This window comes from Poecile atricapillus, chromosome 1 (assembly GCF_030490865.1).
Source record: "Poecile atricapillus isolate bPoeAtr1 chromosome 1, bPoeAtr1.hap1, whole genome shotgun sequence".
NCBI lineage: Eukaryota > Metazoa > Chordata > Aves > Passeriformes > Paridae > Poecile > Poecile atricapillus.
In genome coordinates, this window is record NC_081249.1 from 81,130,049 (window position 1) to 81,151,853 (window position 21,805).

The 21,805-nt window shown below is 35.7% G+C and overlaps 1 protein-coding gene across 3 annotated transcripts in view; it reads left to right on the plus strand.

The window, feature by feature from the left end:
* Positions 1-21,805, plus strand: part of GRM5 (glutamate metabotropic receptor 5) — a 228,778-nt gene that overhangs the window by 154,880 nt on the left and 52,093 nt on the right. For all 3 annotated transcript variants that reach the window (XM_058849220.1, XM_058849227.1, XM_058849229.1), the window contains exon 3: positions 16,275-16,510. In XM_058849220.1, the coding sequence (XP_058705203.1) occupies positions 16,275-16,510 (236 nt within the window). The remainder of the gene's footprint in view (positions 1-16,274; positions 16,511-21,805) is intronic.

Genomic DNA, 21,805 nt, shown 5'->3' on the forward strand with positions numbered 1-21,805 from the left:
TATTGCGTTCTCCATGTCATCAGTCTTTGCCCTGTCACATGAGCTGTAATCAAAGCCTTCTGTCTTGTTTTGCTTTCACAAGCCTCTTGCTAGCTTGACTTCTAATTATTTTAGCCAGAGAATACTGATGCTATAGCCAAACTAAGTACAGCTTTCTGAGTGACATGGGGATGTTGTGCAGGCAATGTTCTGGATCAATTGTTCCCAGTTTTTATAGCGAAATTTCACACCAGCCAGAACAGATCCCGCTGAGAGAGCGTACATCAGAAGAATTTATTAGTTTCGGTTGTGTCCATATACTTGGCACATTCTTCATGGCTTAGGAACCTCTGCCTCAGATTAGGAAAATAACTCCTATTCAGGTATTTTCATGTCTTTCTTCCCACTCCTCTTTTCTATAACAGTTCTAATTAGCATTATCTTCATTTTTGTCATTTAAAAACAATAAAAACTTCAAGGACTTTTAATTGCATGAGTATAGAAATCTGACATCCTTTTTTTTCCTTAAGAACTTCAGAGGATTAGGCTGGAATTTTTTCTGTGAATTAAAGTTATATGTTTCTTTTTGGAAATCATGTTTATTTGTCTCATAAGTTTTTTTTCTTTCAATTCTTATTGCCTAATTCTTTTTCATCACATAGGCACTTTGATTTCAGAACACCAAGCAATTTCAAGAACTCTTTTATCATTCTAAACTTTCTGTGACTAATATAGACATTTCAGATAAGATTTTGCTTTTATTTTAGAAACCTTTCTGGGATGAAAAATCCTCACAAAATACTTAAATTTCCTTTACGGTCCTTTTGGCAGACCTTTAGAAGGCAGTTTGGGCTATAAAAGATCAAAATATAAGAACTCTTTAGCTGTATCAGACCCTGGCTGCTCATTCTATTTTGAAACAAGTTCTTACAAGAAAAGTACTTCTGATTTCTCTTTTTTTTTTTTTTTCCTGAAGGTGATAGTTAAGGCAGTTCTGTCTCTTCATGTCCCCACAGCTCTTTTTCATCTTTCTTCTTTATGAGCAATTCAAGTGGTTAAAACAATTATAAAAATATAGATGGATATAAATAGCTGTGTGACAAATAAAGACAAGCATGAGTCTTGGGTTCCTAACCAACAAAGAGTTCAGAAATAAATTCTGAAATTCACGGTGTACTCTGATCATCACCATCACTCATTATCTTTCTCAATTAAAAAATCAAATGCATTATCCCACTAAAATTAATTCAAATCTCATTCTTCCAAAGCTGTACGGGATTGGATAGCAGAGAATTTAAGTCCAAAATAAAACCCTCAAATGTCACAAAATACAGTGATGAGATAATCTTGTTTTAGAATCAAGCATAAGTGTATATAGAAGTTTCTAAACTTTTGAGAACTATGAAATTATAAGCACAAGTTACTTTATTTCATCAAAAGTATAGTCCATACCTCTTGTCATACTAATTCTGTGTGGATAGACTCTCAGTTGTAAAACCCTACACCATTCCAGCCTAATAGAATTAGTGATATTCTTGATTTACTGTCAGACAGAGAGAAAAAAAATCCAAATAATTGTCTAACCTGTCAGAGGAGAGTGTCTTCTTCCTAACATCACTGGCCTGAACATTAGGTGGAGCCATCTGCATGATGTCTCCTCAGACCTCATCAATTGTGATGGCAATTTATCATCAAGAGCATCTTGCATTTAGGTATTTCCTTGCAAATTAAAGTATCCTTCCCAGTCAACTTAATCTTTGCAAACAGTGGGAAGGAATTAAAGTAAAACTGGTTTCTGTATATTGCTGGGTTCTTTCCTGAAAAATTCTACATTGGCAGTGACTTATTTTTTGTTCTTCATTGTATTAATTGTCCCTTTATTTTACATTTATTTTACATTTTTACATTTGACATATTACTTATTAGAATTCCACTTCTAGTGTGAGGTTAAGGAAATTTTAAAAAGTGAGAAGTAACACAGTATGTGACCTATTTATTTAAGGAAAATGGTGTTTTGCTGGTATGCTCAGGCCTGAAATTATTGCTGTTCTCTTACAGCAAGATTCATAGAATCATAGAATCATTTAATAGTTGAGGTTGGGAGGGACCTTAAAGATTATCTAGCTCCAACCCCCTGCCATGTGCAGAGGGACATGGTTTGCCTTTCTTTCCAGCTTTGCCATGTAGACCTAGTTTACCTCATGTGCCATGACTAGATGGACTAAAGTACAGTTTGCTTTTGTCCACCTCTGACGTTTCTATTTCTGTGAAGTAGCTGTGTTTCCAACAACAGCCACCCCTCAAGGCTGGGTACCAAGGGCTCTACCAGCCATCCACAGCACGTGAACTGCTGTTCTACCCCTACTGCATACTGACATAATTTCAAACACAGTATTTTTTCAAGATGAGCTTTTTGCTATTTGTTTACCCAATAGTATTTCCTCCTTGCCCTTCCTGTGCCTATAACAGCCTCAAGGAAACCAAAACTATGGCAATGCAACAAACACAATATATTCCTAAATTTTTGTCCCGTTGCAATGCAGAAGCTGTTTTTCCTATGAATATGTATTCTTGGCTGGGTGAGTGTCAGCAAATGCTGTCGTAACCTTTGTGTCCTGCCCACTCACAGACCACAGGAGCACCTCAGTGTCAGTGATGTTTCCTTGCATAGCATATTCAGAAGGAACGACTTCTTTGCTCTCTCCAACAGCTGGTTTTCACAGCGTTTGTTCATGTCTTTGAGACCACTATGGGTCTGTTGTATTTGCTTCAGGTAGGCTATTCATAAGTTTCCCAGGATATTGCAGGGGGTGAAGGCGTACATGGACCAATAGCACAATATTAAGAGACATATATCTCTGGAGAAACATGCTAAACAATAATTTGTGGTAGAATGTCAAAGTTATTTCACCTGTGATGAGCCAGCAGCCATGAGACTGCGGTTGCACAAACATCCATTGTGTTCACCTTCCTGGGAAGTGTGTTCAGCTCCTCTGTCCCTCCAGTCAGGATAGAAACTGATCTATCAGTAAGTTCCTCAGAAGCTATTCTGAGCTACTTTCAGTCTCATCAGCATTTCTGTTCTACAAGACAGAAATCATCAAAATGTTCTCATGGCACTTGAGGGTGTGTTCTAGTGGTGGACTTGGCAGTGCTGGGTTAATGGTTGGACTCAATGACCTTAGAAGTCTTTTTCCAGACTAAGGATTCTATTTTCAAGCTTAATGGGCTAACCACCAAATTGTTTAGTCATGTCCATCCACACTTCTAATTAATAAATTGATGGTAACAGGATTTTATTAAAAAATAATATCAGCTTGATACCTAGAGGAAAAGGAATGCCAAAAAGAGATCTGATGATGAATATTTGCTTCATTTCATTAAGTAGTGTAAACAAATATTCATGCCAGGATGTTGAATATAACAGGAACTAAGAATCACCATCCAATAAAACCTTGGCATCTTTAGCTGAGGTACTCAGAGTTCTGGCTGATACTGACAAATAAATAAGTGAATATAACCTTAAGATATATTCATTAGTTTATTAAGAATAAACAGGACAGTCTTTAACACTGAATTAAAAAAAAATGAAATAAAGTGCTGAAAATCATATAGTGTGTCTTATTTTAAGCAACATTGATTTAAATATTATAAAATAAAATACTTAGTGTAAACAGGACATTTTTATTCAATTATCACAGACTTGCAGCCAAATAAAACTATTTAAATATCTAGGTTTCATACTGACAGCAAGTTTTGCTGAAAGGGTTATCTAGTAAAAAAATCACGACAGCTTTGTTTCAAATTGACTTGTATTAAATGGACTAAAGAAAGTATTTCAATAGATTTTGAAATGAAAATGAATTAAAATTCACATGCAGGTTCTTTCTACTAAGGTTTTAAATGTCCCTCAATGTGGAAAATTGAGAAGATTTTTTCTGGTTTTTTTCTTCATATTTCTTCCTTTGCTCCTTTTAAGCCTCTGAGTCTGCTATTATTGGACTATACAGTGCATTTTTGAAAAGTTCTTGTAAGCTTTCTTTGAAAAGGTCAGATATGTCCATTGATTTACTATTGTTAGGTATTTTTGAGGTCTTCAAGTGATTTATAAATAGTTTATGGCACAAAAAAATTTTAAGCAAAACAAGAAAATTAAAACCTTTTAAAAAGTTCTCTTTTTTCCTCCTTGTCATAATTCTATTTAAAACAGAGCTTCTAGCAGTCTATTATCACAAAATTTAAATGACATCACTGTTGAGAAAAGCCGCTATTAAGACTTGCTGTTACAACCAAAAGCTGTCTTGGCACCTATATGATTATGATTTTGTACTTCAAACTCACTTAGGCACTATAACCTACTAATATTAACCCTTTTCAGAGCCACTTCTCACTTTACCTTTTACCATGGTTCTCCTAGTTAGGAGAGCAAGTCTATGTCCTCACTCAATATTTTTTTTAAGCTAGGGAAACAAAAGATTATCTGCTGACACTTTGATTCAAGAAAGTGCATTCAGATGTTCAACATGCCTTAGTGATCTCCTTTGGCACAGATCCCATCTTGATTCTAGTATTTCCTTCTATATTTTTATATTTCCTTCTATATTTTTATATTTTCTTAGTTGAAAACTGTTGCTTGGCAACATGGGTATGGATTCAGCACTTTAAATTTTGTCTAGATTTGAAAGATTACTTGTTTGTTAGTTTGTTTGACAAAGAGATCTGTTTCTTCAGTATTTGTAATGTTACAAAGATATTCCCATAAAATTTTATGAAATATCTGGAGTATTGTAATCACTGAACTAAAAGGAGGAAATTAAATTATGGAACTAAAAGTTCAAGATATGTAAAACAAAACTGTGGTGCAGAGGCTTTGTTATTCTCTGTTCATGCTGACCAATATCAATCAAATTTCTGGAAAATGCTCTCTCAATATATGAAATTTGGAATCAATTCTCCAGTGGAATATTCATGTTAGGATTTGGCTCGAATACAGTCTAACAAGAAAGTTCATTAAGCTACTCTGAGAAATAAATAGTGTTTTTGCTGCCCATGAAGCTAGTGATAAACAGTTGCAATCATCAAAAGACTTGCCCTTAAGTAAGAGCCCTGAATGAAAATGTTTTAAATGTAAATATGTGAGTAAGATTTTAAGCTAGGGATATAGCCCTACAATTATTGTGCCATTTACCGAAGAATAGATAGAAAATGTGTTATCATATGTGACCCATTTTAGTTGGAAACATACTTTGCTATTTTAGTTAGAGGTTTTCACTTACAGAGCTGTCACAAGGAAAGGTCTTGCTATGTATGAACTGATATAACATGATAGATTAGTCTCTATTATCCTAAGTTATCATTAGTTTAGGACATAGACACACTAAGGAAAGCAATAAAAATTGCTGATCCAATCACCTTGCCCTGTCTTTCATGTCACTTTGGAATATTAACAAAGTACATCTCAAGTATCAATTTTCAAACAATCACTTTTTTCAAATTTTCATGTTTTTTAAATGTGACACATAACTGCAAGACAGAAACGTATGTACTTCATGAAGTAACAATTCATTTTACAAAAAAGAGTCAGGTATTGATTCTGCATCACTATTTCCTGAATTTATGTCATCCACGTGATTTGTGTATGAGTTAATTCTGGAATGTATTTTGCAATGCAATTTTTGAAAGAACTTTTCAAATAACAAACTATTGTGTTATTGTATTACAGAACAGCTATTTAAGCTTTTTAGATAATTTAGATTTTTTTTTCTGTAGTCCATTAAGGGTCCTTTATTTTCAAAGCTTTGTTTTAATGGATTTAACCCAAACCCCTCCAAGCCAGATCTAAATATTTGCAGATGAGTGAGAAGTTTTAGTAATAGACTGTGTTCTCACAGACAGACATGGAGGTGCTGACAAACATCATTTGCAGGTGGTAACCACAGCCACATTTCTGAAACCTAAAGCCTGATTATGATGTCTTAAGGGCTTTGCATGAGTATAAACATTGTTTTCAGTAATTTCAACAAAAATAGGTTAAAAGTACATGTTAATGCATTCTTTGCAGACTTAAATACAGATAGTGTGTTAAACGACATGTTTTTACTTGAAGTGTGATCATCTCATCACATTTTTGTGCATTTTCTCTCAGTGTATTCTGGATGGCATCTGTTTTCAGCTTTACACATTGTATATTTGTGTTTTTAAGCAAATTTCTAATGCAGAAAGCAATTACACACTTAAGGTACAGCTCACCCATGGGCCTCATTTTATTTTTGTTAAGGCAAATCTCTGTCAACTCCATACAAAAAAGCAGCCATAAAAGTGCTGTTCAATGAAAATCAGGCCTACTTGTACAGAGAAACAAGGCAAAAATTAATGGTCCTGATCTAATGGGCTTCATATCTGTGAGTTCTCTCACCTTATTTAAAAATGTTCCTCCTCCACATGGGTTAGCACAGTGTAAAGAAATATCAGCAATATTTATGCTGAAAGAAAATACTTTTTTAATGACATACTAAAACACAAAGAGGTGGTAAAGAAGCCACTGGCTGTGAATTTTTAAGGTTGGTAAAAAGTAGTTAAAGTGGTATTGTAAACAGGTGTTACGATTTACAGTCTTACCTTCACCCAAATTGAAATTATCCTAAAGACCACTTCAAATCAGACTTCTATTGCTTCATGTTGCTGACATAAATTCTCACCCATTAAAATGGTAAAACATGTGAGCTGGTGTTTGATAAAGTTATTCAAATTCTCCTTCTGGGCCTTTACTGCATATAAAATTTCTTTACTGAATACCATTAGAGGAAGATTTCTGAGCCTCGTGAGCTTTGGTTTGTGCATAGTAAAGCAAGTTCTATCTTGTCTGTGTGGATGGAAACACAGAAATCAATGCCTCACTGTGTGAGTTACAGTTACTTAAAATGTCTAACTCCAAGCTCTGGGAAACTCAAGTAATTGATATAAAATTGAGTGCAGTGCATAGATGTGCATTTGCTTTTGAAAAAGGTAGTTCTAAATCTGCAGAAATGAAAATAAAAACTGCTTCAGCAAAAGAAATAATGAAAATCATAGAATGGCTGGGGTTGGAAGGGACACCTTCCACTAGACCAGGATTTTCAAAGAGACCCAATTACTTAAAGAAATATAACAGTGGAAGTAATTCTGGTTTCAGATTACTTTATGCCACCAAGATGTAAATGTATTCCTGTGTTCTGATTCTTGTAAAAGGTTTGTGATTTGCTGCAGTGATGAATCCTTTAATCCAGAATTTTCAAACCTTGTGATGTATGCATTGCATCACAACCCTGAGGTGTCGGCACATTTAACGACACACTCTTTTCAAGAAGGTGGCTTTGAATGCTGTAGAGCAAGAGGCAGTCAGACTGCAAGGCCTTTGACACATTTTCTTCCTCTGAAGCCAATGACTGTTTAGTGATGTTCTTTTTCTGACAGTCATGAGTCCTCCTCCAACAGTTTACAAAAAAAAAGGAACGTTTACAACCCATGTCGCCCGAATTATTCTGAGTTGAGATTTAGAAGATGAAGGGCTTATAAAGCTGCTCTATAATTCAATTCTCTGTATATCCATGGATAATACCAATTTGAGTGGATGGGAAGAGCTAGTCATCACACACTGTACTGTCTGAGGGCAGGCTGAATTAATTAGAGGGATATGTCTTGATCTGGGCAAGAGGCAGTCCTGACTGATGTCAGTGGCAAAGCTTCAGCTGATTTCAGCAGGAGGAGAATTTGGGTTTATTTACACTCTTTGTATCATTATTCTAGGTAGAGCTCAGCTTCCTTAGCCATATTTGGCTCCATTTGCTGAACGTGATGTTAAAAAATTATTGAAATTACTGATTCCCTGGGGGACAGTGAATATTAACTTATTTGTATTTTTGATTAATTAACTGTGTGCTAATTATTGCAATTATGGACTTGAAATTACTTATTCTTTCTCTGAAAAAAATCCTACATAACATCTGTCATTTTAAAACCTTTGCACATGAAGAATTTGCTATGCATTGTTCAACTAGAAACTTTTTTAGCCACTCTAGATTTACTAGAGTATACACCCAAGTCTGGAAATTTCAGACTTTTTAGAAAGTAATATTCTGTTTACCTCGGTACTATTAGACCAGTGGAACATTTCTAGGTAGGCATGGTTTTAAAATAGGTCCTAAACTACAAATAATGTTAACATACCATCCTTACCTTTCTGTTCCATGTTCAAACATTCATCCTAAATTTTCTGATAAGTCATAAGCAAATTCCCTCCATGATAATAAGGCTTAGTGTTAACATATACATTGCTATTAAGAGTAACTACTGAAATATGAATGTACTTTTGTTTCTTTAAATTTTTTTTTGTTGTCTAACTTTTAAACTCATTTTTGTTTAATCTTTACTTCTCTATAAAATACCTAGATATGTTTATTTATACTGATTTAATCATATTGTTCCTTGTTGATACATTAAGTATATTGTTTATTACTAAAAGTGTTATTCTACAGCAACAATTAGAGGTAACATCCCAAGTGTTTTCTAATTATATTTCATAGCATGGTTTAATAACTTCACAGATGTATGTTAAAAGCACTTAATAGCTGGCGCACAGATGAGAGATTGTTGCATGCTACTTTTTTCAGGCTGAAAATCCTGTAAATATATACTCATAGGATAAAAAAATGTATGCATATATAAATAGTATGAGTATATGTATTACATTTTCTGTCAAATAAGATGGCTTCGCTTAGACAATTTTTGTGCCCATTTCTGAAATATTTTTAAAGTAGTAAGGCTATCACAGTTATCTGTTCATTCATATGACTATGTTTAAATTTATCTTAAAGATTGTTGTTGCATGTAAAAGTGGTGGCTGGATGTCTAATGGGGATCATTCCATCACTGGCAGCCACAGTAAATTATTATCATAAGATAACTCTGATTCAGAATAGGTTATTTTTCTCCTGGTGGACTTGATGTAATGAAAAATCCTCTGAGTCAATGTAAGCAATCATGAGCAGAAATGCAGCACTGGTTTATATATCTGCTGTAGAACAAACTGAGGATCTTCCTGCATTAAGGGTCATCCCAGAGATGTTTCCATTCCAGGGGCATGGGATATACAAAAAATAGCTTTGTGACAGCATTTTAAGACAGTAGGTACTCTCATCATTTCTGCCAAGCCCTGATTTCTTTTCATGACTATTTTTGGTATTTGTTTATATGCCCTTTGTAGATTACATAGTATAGCAATGGACACTACTTTTTGGTGCCCTGAAGCTATCCTGAAATTTGGCATTCTGGAGGAGATAAAAATCAGTATTTTTACAGTAAAAATACATATGAAATTGAAGTGGGTTAGACACGAACCATTCTTTTTCCTTTTCCTGTTTTTCTGCGGTTGCTGACATTATGTAACTGGTGGCTTTTAGGCTGTCTCTAGGAGAAGTTTACAGTTTGAGGAGCTTAGAGTGAATTATAAATATGACTCAACAGCATTAATATTGTTCAAAAGAAAAACTGCTGCCATATTTGGAAAATACACTTCAAGGATATGAACTAATCTTTTTACCCTGTAAAAAGCCAGTGATGGAAGCAGTTCTGATGTCTGATGGCCAAATACATTTTAGGTTTTCCTACAGGGCACATCCCTTCATTTGGTTTTACTCTCTCTTGACCATCCTTATCTAATGCAAATCTGAAGAAAAATGCTTCCCACTACTCTTTTCAGAGTAGTCATGAAAAGTTTGCTTTCTCTTTTCTCCTTGCTCCTTATTAAAGGCTTATCAATTTCTCTTGGTAGCTATAGCTAGGAGACTGGACACAGTGTGGGAACTGCCTGTTTGGAATGAGGACAAGCATCAACTTGCGATAGAACATCCATCCCTATGTCTGTACAGATCACAAGAAGACACTCCATCACTGCCATCTCATCTTTAGCCCATAGAGATCTCATTTTGATTCTCCCTGACAGCAGCAGCACCCAAGTCACATCCATGACTCTGTCAGCATTATCAGCATCCCAAGGTAGCACTGAGTCTGTAGAGACAAGGACCAGCTGGGCACTTCAGGAAGAATGACACCCTGAATGGCAGCAAATTTAGAAATTAGCTCATCAAAGCTGGATAAAATCTGGGATTATTCAGTCTAGACAAACCTCAAACCTTTACAAATAATTGATCTAGAGTGAACAGAGTAAAAAAGTAAAGCACTTCAATTGTAGCACAACTTTGTATTTAACCCTAGGAAAACCACATTGTCTAGCCATCCAAAACACCTTTCTTCTTGGAAATATGTCAAGTATTTTGCTTCTCCTCATGAAAGAATTATTTGAGAATTAAGAGAACATACTGCACAATTTAAGTATTCTTGATGTTTTCAGGAGCTTTCAGGCAAATTTTCCTTCATTTTAGGGGACACCTCATATGGCTTATATGTATAGATATAACTTCAGTTAAAATGGTCAGCTTTGACACTTGGCAAGCGTAAAGAAATAGGAATCACACATTGGAAACTGTATTTTGTTGTACACCTGAATACAGACAGGCTGAATTACTTTGCAGCTCTGAACTACAGATGAACACAGCTGCAAAACTCTCTGTTTTCATGCAAATGAGATGTTGCTATAGGCTACTGATCCCTCGAGTTGCCATCACAACCTTTCTCAGCTTGGGGAAGTTTGGATACTCACAAGTAATTAGTACCATAATCCCCTGTGTAAGATATCTGCCAAATTCACTGCATATCTCCTTCTAGCTATCATCTTGTAGAAAACTGTGGGCCATACTGCCTAAAAATAATAAATTAATTTCTTTCCTTTGAATTACCCTTAAATATATTTATCCTTATAATATGCATGAAAAGGAAGGGAAAAAAAAAAATAGGATCTGCAATCTAAAAAAAGCCAGGCAGCAAAACAAGAATTCATTGCATGCACAGTTATTATAAAATGAACTCATCTAAATGCATCAGTTTACAGCTGCTCAGCAAAAGCAATGCCACCCTCCCCTAAGTATTAACCAAATAAATTTACCATAGTAAGACTGGTAGTGCTTTGAGAAAAGCATGAGGACTCCTTAATACTTTTAGAGCTTTTAAAATATATGGAAAAAACCTTGGAAGAGCAGAGAAATACAATTAAATGAAAATTAAAGACAGCCACTTAGATAGAAACTTCTACACTTGTGGAGAAATATATTTTCAAATGTTATCGGTGAGATTTTTGGCAGGAGAGTGATTAGATGTGGGCAGAACAGCAGTTTCCATCATTATTATGTGGCCTGCCTAAAAACAGATTTTTGCATAACAAAAAAAAAGACCAGTCTACAGCCTAATGAATGCACTCATTAACTGTAATAATGTTAGCTATAGCTTGAAAGGGGCTTCAGAGAAAATCAGCTCAACTGATCCCAAGACCCTTCTGCATTTTCAGCATAGAAAATAAGTGGAACAGTTTGCAAAAGGGAGTCTATTTTTGTTGTACACATGTGTCTGTTAGTATTTTGTCTAATCTTAGAAAGAGAGGTTTAGAATGTGTGCTGCATTTTCCAGGTGGTTTTCACAGGAATCCTAAAGCTACATTTGCCAGCTGACTGGTACTAACTCACAATGTTTTACTGATCATAATTTGTCCAGAGCCAAGAGCTGAAAACTTTCTTTCAGTATAGTGAATCACTTCATGGACCAAACTAGTAGACATCTCAGCAGCTTCCTATGCTCTAAAGAACCGGTATAAAAAGACATCAGGCATCAGGTAACATGGGGAGGAACTTCTGCAGGAACATCACCTCCGGCCAGTGTTCAGGATGTCCACCAGATTGCAGCTGTAGTTGGTTTAGTGCTACACCTCTCCCTGCTACCTTCTCCTACCCAGGCCTGGCAGCAGCCTAGAGCAGACAACTCCACTATCCCAGATAGCTAGATAGTTCCCAAAAATTTTAATATTGTTATATATATATTTTTATCTTGGTAGAATATTCTTAATAATACCAGATAGGTCTTGACAGTATCTACCTGATACTTTGACAGTTTATCAATGACAACCTTTCTTTTAAAAGTGAGCAGCTAACAAAAATATCTCAATAGCCAAAATAATCCTGTTTGCAATTCTCTGTTGCTTAATTTGTTAGTATAATAAAATTAAAATGAGTTGATTGTCAAATGTTCACAAAATAGTGACTGTAAAGGGTTGCAGTAGTTTCAGGGACTTTCAATTTGCAGAGTGTACCTGTTTGTTCTGCCCGTCTTGTATTATCCAACATATGCTCTTGATAAATTTTGAAGCAGCTTATGGTCAATGGTCTTCACAGGTTGTGTATTGTTTTCTATAATTTGAAACAGAAATTTTCAAGAATTTCAAACAAGAAATTGTTGTTTGTTGTTGTTTGTTCCTCAGAACAACAAAGTTCAAACTGTCAGGAAACCGCATGGAATGAAACAAAACCATAACAGGCACTGGCATTGTTCAGGAGTACTTAAATCTGAAATTGTCCTTGAAGGATATTGTGGTACTGAATGGAAAAATAGTTAATTATAGTACTTCTTTAATCTATTTAATTTATTTATCAGCATAGGATTTTCCACTTTGAAACTTTTTTTAGTCCAGCTGTCCCTAAAAAGTGGCAGAATTTCCCTAGTTCCTTGAAAGGCTTCTCAAGAATCTGAAAGTATTTACTCAAAACAATATTATAAGCCCTATAGATGAGCTTTAAGAAATGTCTTAAAGAGTATAAAAGACTTGTAATATTTTAAAATTAAATCTGTGTCTATTTACTGTGTAGGCCTGTCAGTTTGTGCAAATCATGTTGTAGTTGTTCAAATATAATATTTATTGTTGACTCTGGTTTTGGAGTTTCATTTCCCATTACAAAGGTCATTTGGACTATGGAAGTCACAAGCCTTATATATAGGGTCAATATGACAGAACTGATGCTATAAATATTTAAAACTGAGGAAGTGTGCTTAAACAGCCAGACCTATGTTTATGTCAGACTGTCAACCAAAATATCTAAATTAGGGAAGGTAGAATTTAATTTCTCTTTTAAAACCTCAAAAGATTATCTTAATTATACTGAGATAATGTTATTTGGGGATTAGATGTAAAAACCTTCCTTTCACCCAACAAAGGAGAGATAAAAGAATTTAATTTTCATTTAGAGTAATTTTGACCCAACGCAAACTCCTGCCTACCCTGACTGCATCATTGGAATTAGCTGTGTGCATAGCCTAACACATCATTTAGCCTAAATAAATTTCTCTTTCTTGTTGCTTCCCAGAGCAACTATAGAGACAAAAAAAAAAAAAAAAAATACAATAATGAAAAAATAACTAAGGTAAAATATTAAGAGAAGCTGGGGAAGCTGTGAAGGAGTTATTGATTTAAATTTCTTTGAATTTTTTTGTCTAACCTGCTGGGTTTTACAGAATCATCATTCCCAGACATATGTCAGATCTCAACTACTACTAACACATATTGCATGTTGACAAGTTAGGTATCCTTCTGTCATGCCTCCACCAAGGCAGGGACATTTATATCAGATGGATGCTTGTCTGTCTTGCTCTCTGACACCCCTAAGAGTCTTCACTTCGAGCAATTCTAGATCTTCATTCTCTTTACTGTGAGGAAACTTTCCTGGTGTCTAAGATGAGTCATTCTCTTTTCAGTTTAAGTCCTGAATGCTTATCTCAATATGATAAACAATTTGTGCTCTTTTTGCTGATGCTTTTGATGTACTTGAATACAAACACCACATGTCTCCCCAGTATTGTGTTTGGTTCCTTAGGCTATAAATCTTCAGCTAATTCAATCAAGCCTGTGGTCTAGATCATCTCATTTTTTGGTTCACCCTTCATGTCTGAAACTAACAACTGGATTTTTAAAATATTCATTCTATCCTGTGTACCTACTCCACTTTCACCAAATTTTGGAGAGTAGTTTAGCATTTGCTTTGCCATGTTGTCCATCTGAGGCTTTGTTATCTCTACATCGTTGTCTATACAATACACATTTTGTGTAGGTTTTATTTTATTCCTAAATGCTTTTTGCTCAAGAAGCTAAGCTGAAACACTTATTTGAATGAGAAGTAGCTCTGTTGAATTAAGAAGCTCTCCTGCAGAAAAGTTGAGAAGGAGGGTTATGTAATATGAAGTTGTCATTTCCATATTTTTTAATAATTTAAAGGTATAAAATAGTATCTCTGTTGCTATTCTTGGAGAGGACAGCTAATCATAAAGTAATACTGCCAATTTTATAGCACCCTTCAGGATTAGATCTACAAAACTTTGAAAATTATAAAGAAATTAATTACAAGAAAACAGGCTTTTTTCTAGGTTTTCTATGAGACAACTCATAAAGCTGGGATACTGACAACATAGCTTTAATTATTTTAAATTCTACTCAGTTAAAAAAAAATGAATAAAATCCCACACTACAAAACCTATCACTTCCTGCATTCAAAGCCTTGTCAGGTTTCATGAGGGTGGAAAAAACTGCTTAAAAGCTTGCCAAAGAACAAGACGAATCTTTTAGAGGAAAGGTTAAATCAGTCATAAATTTAAAACACCTTCTGTGGCTTTTTTCACAAAACAACCCATAATGGGCTTTAACTCTGTCCAGTAAACATTCCTGGTGGAAGTGGGGGGTGTTTGTCTTACTGAGCCTCTGAGTGCAGTTGGGAACATTTACACCTGTGCTAATCCCTAAGATGAAAGGTAAATTTTCCAAGACTTATCTTCAAGCTGAACAGCAATGCTCATCTTTCTCCTTTTGTGAATGCATATTTCACTCTCCTATGCTGAGTACATCAGTGCATTTGAAATCTAAAGCATGTTTACTGGTTCCTTCATTTTGATTCCAGACACTGGATATTTTATTTCCCCCTGGTGAAGCTGCTATTTACTGACATTGCAGCTGTGCTAAAAAGATGTGGTAAGAGTCCAGGCTCTGCTGAAACAATGTCTTGTGCAGGAGTTACTCTCTGAAGGCTTTTGCTCTCTGTGAGGACAGCTCAGTGCACAGCATAAGGAATGTGCTGGGGACCAGGTGTCTGCAGCAGGATTCCTGCCTGCTCTGCAGTATAGAAGAAAAGTTTAAGGCAGGCAGTGAATGATCAAAATAGAACAACAGATCCACACATGTAAAGGTCACCTACATCACTTACAGCATGACTAACTTACAGAAGGGCTAGCTTTAAACAAATCATCGAGTTTTAAAATAAGACAAGTTGAGCTTATTTTTTCCCCTTCAATTTTTCAACTTTTAGGATTTAAAGGTACTCTGTAGTCAAAATCAATGACCTTTTTTGGGGGGGAAATGCTAATCTGAGATTGTTCTAGTCTCTGACCGGAAAACCTGGGGCTTTTGAAAAACTGAAATATCATGTTCATGATAAAACAGAAGAAATTTGAAGGGCTCTAATGAGATATGAACATTTTTAAGGTTGAGTGAAACTTCATAAATTCCAGTACTTCCAAGAAAATCCATTGTGAAAATGGAGAGAGGGAAATTACCCTGAGAAGTCTGTGACATTTTCTTTTAATGGGGTTTTCAGTTGCTTCTGTCTCCTTGTGGTTAGAGTGCTGCAAACTGAAAGGTTAACAGAAGGGGATTAAAATTCTGTGTGCAGTACAGTATCACACAACTCCATAAAGCTCCAGCCACAAGCAACAAAGAAATAGGAGCAACACCTGGATCTGCATAATGCCCTGCCCAGCTTCATTAGCAGTGTCTGCAGAGAGGATTAATTGCTGCAGATGCAATGCCATGTTGTCTGTGTGCTGGTGTTTCTGCTTGAGCAGTGCCAGCCCATTCAGGACTTGCTTCTGGCTCTTTGTGCCATGCCTCATTAAGAAGTATGGACATGGTCCTGCCCTTTACACAGTGAGAGATCCCAACCTCAAAGTCACATCATCACAGGTAAGAGTAGTATCAACCCAGTGTCAGGGAAATGCTGAATCCAAGGTTTCCTCCCCACAGCTCAATGAGGTTAATTGATGCAGAGTTACACTTATACACAGCAGATTTTGGGATCTGTGATTTTTAATGTTGTTTCAATTGTCTGCCTTGGAGGATGTGGAATAGATAATTTAAGTAGAAGGTGCTGGTGTCAAGCAGATGTAAGTAAAATGCTGAATTTGTCCTCTAGAAGAATTACTGGTGTTTTAAAAGACTCCATCCAGAGCCACGACTGCTAGTGTGTCTGCTCTTAGGCTCTTGATTTTCTATGTTAAGGAAGCTCTTTTCTAATTCCTTTGAATGGTCAATGTTGTGTTCCTTTCCTTTACCCCTGTAGTGATGGCTGGGCAGACAGATACGATGTGACAGAAGGGTACCAGAATGAAGCTGTTGGTGGGATAACAATCAAGCTGCAGTCTCCAGACGTGAAATGGTTTGATGATTACTACCTACAGCTTCGGCCAGAAACCAACCATCGGAATCCGTGGTTTCAGGAATTTTGGCAGCACAGGTTCCAGTGCCGGCTGGAAGGGTTTCCTCAAGAGAACCCTAAATACAACAAGACTTGCACAAGTAAGTAAATTTATTACTTCTGCTGTGTAAAACAATGTGAATGAAGGTCTGGTCTGATGCAGCACGGTCTGGTGAAATAGTGAGTTGGATTGGAAGGAAAAGAAGCTATAATTGCCATGCTTGCTGTATTAAAATTATGAAAAACGCAATTTTAAAAGTGTTCAGCTTTCTAAAGAAATAGATAGAGCTTCAATACCTAATTTCTTTCTGTATTTGAAAAACTTGATGCTACTCCACCTCCATAGGCACATAAACACTTTTAAAATGTTGCAACACAAAATTAAATGTTCCTTTTCTAAAAAAGAGCTAAGCATATTGCTTTGGTTCACAAAGGCAATGAGAAAGCTAATATACTAAAAGTTATCTGAAGCCCTTATGGCAGTGATGATTATTTATGAACTTCATATAAAACACTAGATTATTTGAAAGATGTCATTAGGTTTTCTTTCAGCCATGGGTCATTTCAGGATAAGCCGTTTTGAGCTGATTATTTTCATTCAATTGTACTAATTTTAGCAAAAACTCCAACAACATTTTGTCATTTCTGCACAACAGATAGACGTGACACATTTTTCTGTGGTTTTGCTGGGGGGGTTTTATTATTTAATACTTCTGTTAATTGCTTTTTATTTCATGAGATGCCAAGCAGTGCTAATGTCATCTAGGCTCTGAACTGGCACCCACATCTTGCATCCCAAAGAGCATGGGGACCTCTGGCACCAGCCAAACAACAAGAGACACAGCAGGAACCAAGGACTCAGCCTCAGCATTTGAAGGGGTCCTTTGTTCAGGGTCCTTTGTTCAGAGTCCTTCCTTTGAGGCTTAAGGACTACTTCACAAGCCCCTTCTTATTCTCTGTAACTCTGGGCAAATTTTTAACTATTTCTGACCCTTGAGTTATCAATAATACAATGGGTATTCTGGCAGTGTTGGGGATAGAGTGGTGATGTGCTGGGCATTAGTCCAACCATAGCTCTAAATCCCAAGGGTTCTTCCCTCCTAAAAATGTCAATATCTTCCATACACCCATGAGACCAAGAAATGTCTTAAAGGATCAGAATCTTGGATTTACACAACACAAATCCCTACCTAAATCCCACTTAAAGTGGAATTAAATTATTTTAAAGTCTTCCTTTTGATTTGGACAAGGTCACAGAGGAAGTTTGTGAGTGAGATGTAACTTGAATCTAGGAATCCCAAAATCTCAGTGCACATCTTCCACATTCAACTGACTTTTCTCCATTATTTTTGTTCTGCTACCCTTCCAACACAGTCTGAGATAGTTTTTTTTTGCATTATTGACAGGTACTGCATATTGAGCAGCAAACTACATTGATTTCCCCATGATAATGTAGACCTATTTCCTGAGATGTCAATGCAGTGGGCATAGCTGGATGCAGGCTAATAAAGACCTGATTTCCATCAGTGTGCCATGTAAATAACATTTCAGTTTGACTTTTGTTTGTTTCCTTTTTAACTTACCTTTTACCAACAATGTGAGAATCTAATTTTTGTTTTATATGAAAGATTGGGAACTATGAAATGTAAGTGCCCTAGAGGGTCTTTTATAGCACCTAAAATAAAATTCACCACCACAGAAAAAAAATTATGGGGTGCAGGGAGATGTTATTTTATACATGAAGTCACCCAGTCATGAATATAAGACAATCTATTCATAAAGCTTAAATAGTTTGGCAAGGCAAACTCAAAGGCTTTCTCACAAGGAACCACAGCTCAAATAGGTTCCTAAAACTTGGGAATGTCAAAGAAAAAGTTGCAAAAATACAAATGTTCTGATTAGCAAATCATGAATAGAGAAAAAGGCTTTTTCCAAATAGATTGCTCTAATTTCCTTCCGTTTTATTGCAATATTCATTTCTGGACCATGATGCATACAATAAAAGAATGAAAACCAGATTATAAAAGCTTTAATTCTTTCTTGTTGCTGTAGGGCAAAAAATGTTAATTCAGTTGTAGAATTTCCCAGGTTAATGACATTATGCTCAGTACTCAGTTAAAACTGTCCATTAAGTCAGGGTTTTCACACAGAAAGTTGTTAGTCATCATATTACTTCAGTTTATAGTTTTGATTTTTATCTAGACCATCTGTCAAAATTCATATAAAGGAAATTCAAAGTTTGGCCTGAAAGATGACACACAGAGTTACTTAATGACATTTTTTGTACCATAAGTGCTAAGACACCTCTGCTGTTTTTATCATAATAGCTCCCAAACTAGTCAAGGGTGTATGATAAACTGAGGAAATTTGAAGTTACTCAACTCTGTGGGTTAACCAGCAAGAAAGACATAAATATATTCACTGAGAATTGCAAGAGTGAGAGATTTTGATGCTGTGACTTTAAGATCAAAATTACCATGAATATTTGAAATTGGCATAGTAGTTGTTGTTTCTGCCCCATTTCCTATCACCCACACGAATTTGAAAATCATGTATTTTCAATTCCTATATTCCTATTTACTTATTTCAAACACTCAAAGGTGTGGGTCCTAAATTCCATCTGTTCAGACTTCACAATTGTAAAGATGATAGTTGCCCTCGGTGGTCACAAACATTTCACAGACTGTCCTAAGAGTTTCTGCACGATGAGGGATTAGTTTTGGTTCTGATTTCACCTGGTAAGGAAGCAGGACCATGTTCTTTAGTTTATCTAACTAAATATGTAGACTTTTCCAGAAGCTGCATAAAAAAAAAATTAAAAACCCAAACACATTAAAAAATATCAAGTTACAGGTGTTTTTTAGGATTACAATTAATGAGATTAAGTTTACTGAGAAATACTGGAGAGAAATAAAAAATACTTTTTACATCAAAAGTCAAGCAATTCGTTACTTCTTAGAATAAAGATAAAAAGATAAACACAGAGCTGATGTCAATAGACAAAGTCATTATTAAATGAATGTCTCTATATGAAAGGCAATAACCATTATATTAATGTGAAACAAAATTAATTTTTCTCTGGAATCCAGTTGTGTTGCCACAAAAACATAAAGAATGGTTAACATTATAATCAAGTTTATTCAATAAGAAAATACACTCAGGAAGATATGGCTGAAATCTAAGTAGTAACTGACTTCACCTATGCACCACCTATGAATGTAGCTGTTAAAATCTCTGCATTTACTTTGATGAATCCTGCCTAATAAAATATTAGGCTATATATATATCTCTGTGACAGAAAATACATGAAGACACAAATCATTGTAATAATCTCTAGTTACTTGTGAGTATTTTTCTCACTTTTTAATATAAGATATTCATAGACAGTTCCAGGGCAGGTATAATTATTAAATAATCCATGATTCAGAAAGATATGTATAATAAAATTATGAAATCAGCCAAACAATGAGAATCCATAAAACAATAAAGTTCTTTTTCTCCATTCATTTCTATTAAGCACTAAAGTTTCCATCCTTTCACATACACTTAGTTCATTGAGATGAAAATTTCAGCATCCAGGTAATTTTTCATTTGCAGATTAGAACATACTTGCTTAATCCAAATGGGTGTCACTGCTATCATTGCTAAGTACATTGATTTTCTGCCCAGCTGGAGCACTACAGAAAGTGAGAAGTTCACAGACTTATCTGAGTTGATTTTCAGTGTAATCAGTTCCATGCCACAGGAGAGCTGCTACAAGCCACCTCTGAACAAGAGACAGAACAAGGAATTTAAAATGCATGTGTAAAAGGAGACATTTAATGGCCTCCAAACACTAGGAATTTTAGAAGGTTTGGGGGTGGTTTCACCTCTAGCATTAGTTAGAGATTTTTTTAATATCTAAGACCCTAATTCAAAGAAGTTCATGAATGGGTGTGCAAGCTGGTCCGGATGAGTAACTCCATTCAGTGACCAGCTTCAGGTCTCAAAAGGCCAATGTCATCCTTTGGTATCGATTGCCTTTAGACCTTTGAAAACGAGACGTTTATGTGATTGGCTTTTTTCAGACAGGGTTCCCACCAGACTTCTAATTCTTAGTAACTTTTCATCCTGGTGAGGGTGTTTTAAAAAAATGCAACTTAACATGAAGGAGAAACATAACCCAACATAAGTTAATTATACGGTGAAGCTCTGGTTCAATGGACAGTACTGGAAAAAGACAAGTCCTCAAATCACCAGGAGCAGAAGATATTTACTACATCTACCAGTCTGTTAAATTATTTATTTTGCCTGCCCTGTTAAGTAATATTATTTTTCCCATGCTGTGCAAAAGCTGGAGGCATGGATGGAATGGCATTATTTATGGTGATACTCAAACACAGAGCAATACCAGAGTACACATCCAAACTATCTCTGATCTAAGTCATGGACAATAACAAGTAAATAAAAAGAGGTGGATGCTGCTGAGGCAGTGCAGTATGTTAGATTGGCAGAGGTTACAGACTTCAGAAAAAAATAGCAATTTCATGTAAAGGAGCAGTGGGAACAAGAATCTGGAGGGAGGCGATAGGTCAGTTGTGCAGGTACAGCAGGGTCCTGACATTAAATACTGCAGTTCAAAGCAGTGAGGTAGAAAACAAAGGGAAATTATAGGGGCTGGGTCATCACAAGCAAAGGGCAGCCACAAACAAGACATAGAGGGCACTGAAAGTGAGGAAAGCAGCTTCTGTCTGACATGGCTGGGAGCAAAGACACAGTGACAGGGTTTATGGGGAAGAAGAGCACACAGTGATGTGCAGGTGTCCTGGTTCCAGATCCCAGGAAAAGGAGATTTGCAGCAGCAGGTTGAATGCATTTTAGCAGGATGCAAAAATCCCAAATTCCATTCATGATTTAACCATGTGGCTTCTCTGAGATAAAAGTGCGTTTTCTGAAGGGGTAAAAATTCTCATAAAATAAGGATGACCAATATAACTGCAAGCAATTTAGAAGAGGATTAAGAAGGAATGAATTTATTTGCAGAAAAGAGGATTAGGGAAATTTGGGATAAATACAAGGAAAGTTTTGCATCTTTAGGCACAAATGTGCAGGTAAAATGAAAGTGCAAAAAATACCTACTGGTTTGCTGAATCTCATCCAGTTGCATCTACTTTTTAATGAGTACAAAAGGACACACAAAAAGTCCAAGATTTCAGATGAACAGAAATTTGTTTCAACAACAGCTCTTTTGGGTTTCCAGATAGAACGAAGGAATAAAACATGACTGTCTAGTCTTTTGCACTGCAACACGCAAATCTGTTGATTAAATGTAAGTTCTAATGCCAAAATTGGTTTAATCAGAACTCAGCCAACAAAACATAAGAGCTGTCAGAACGGAAAGGTATTTTACATATTTC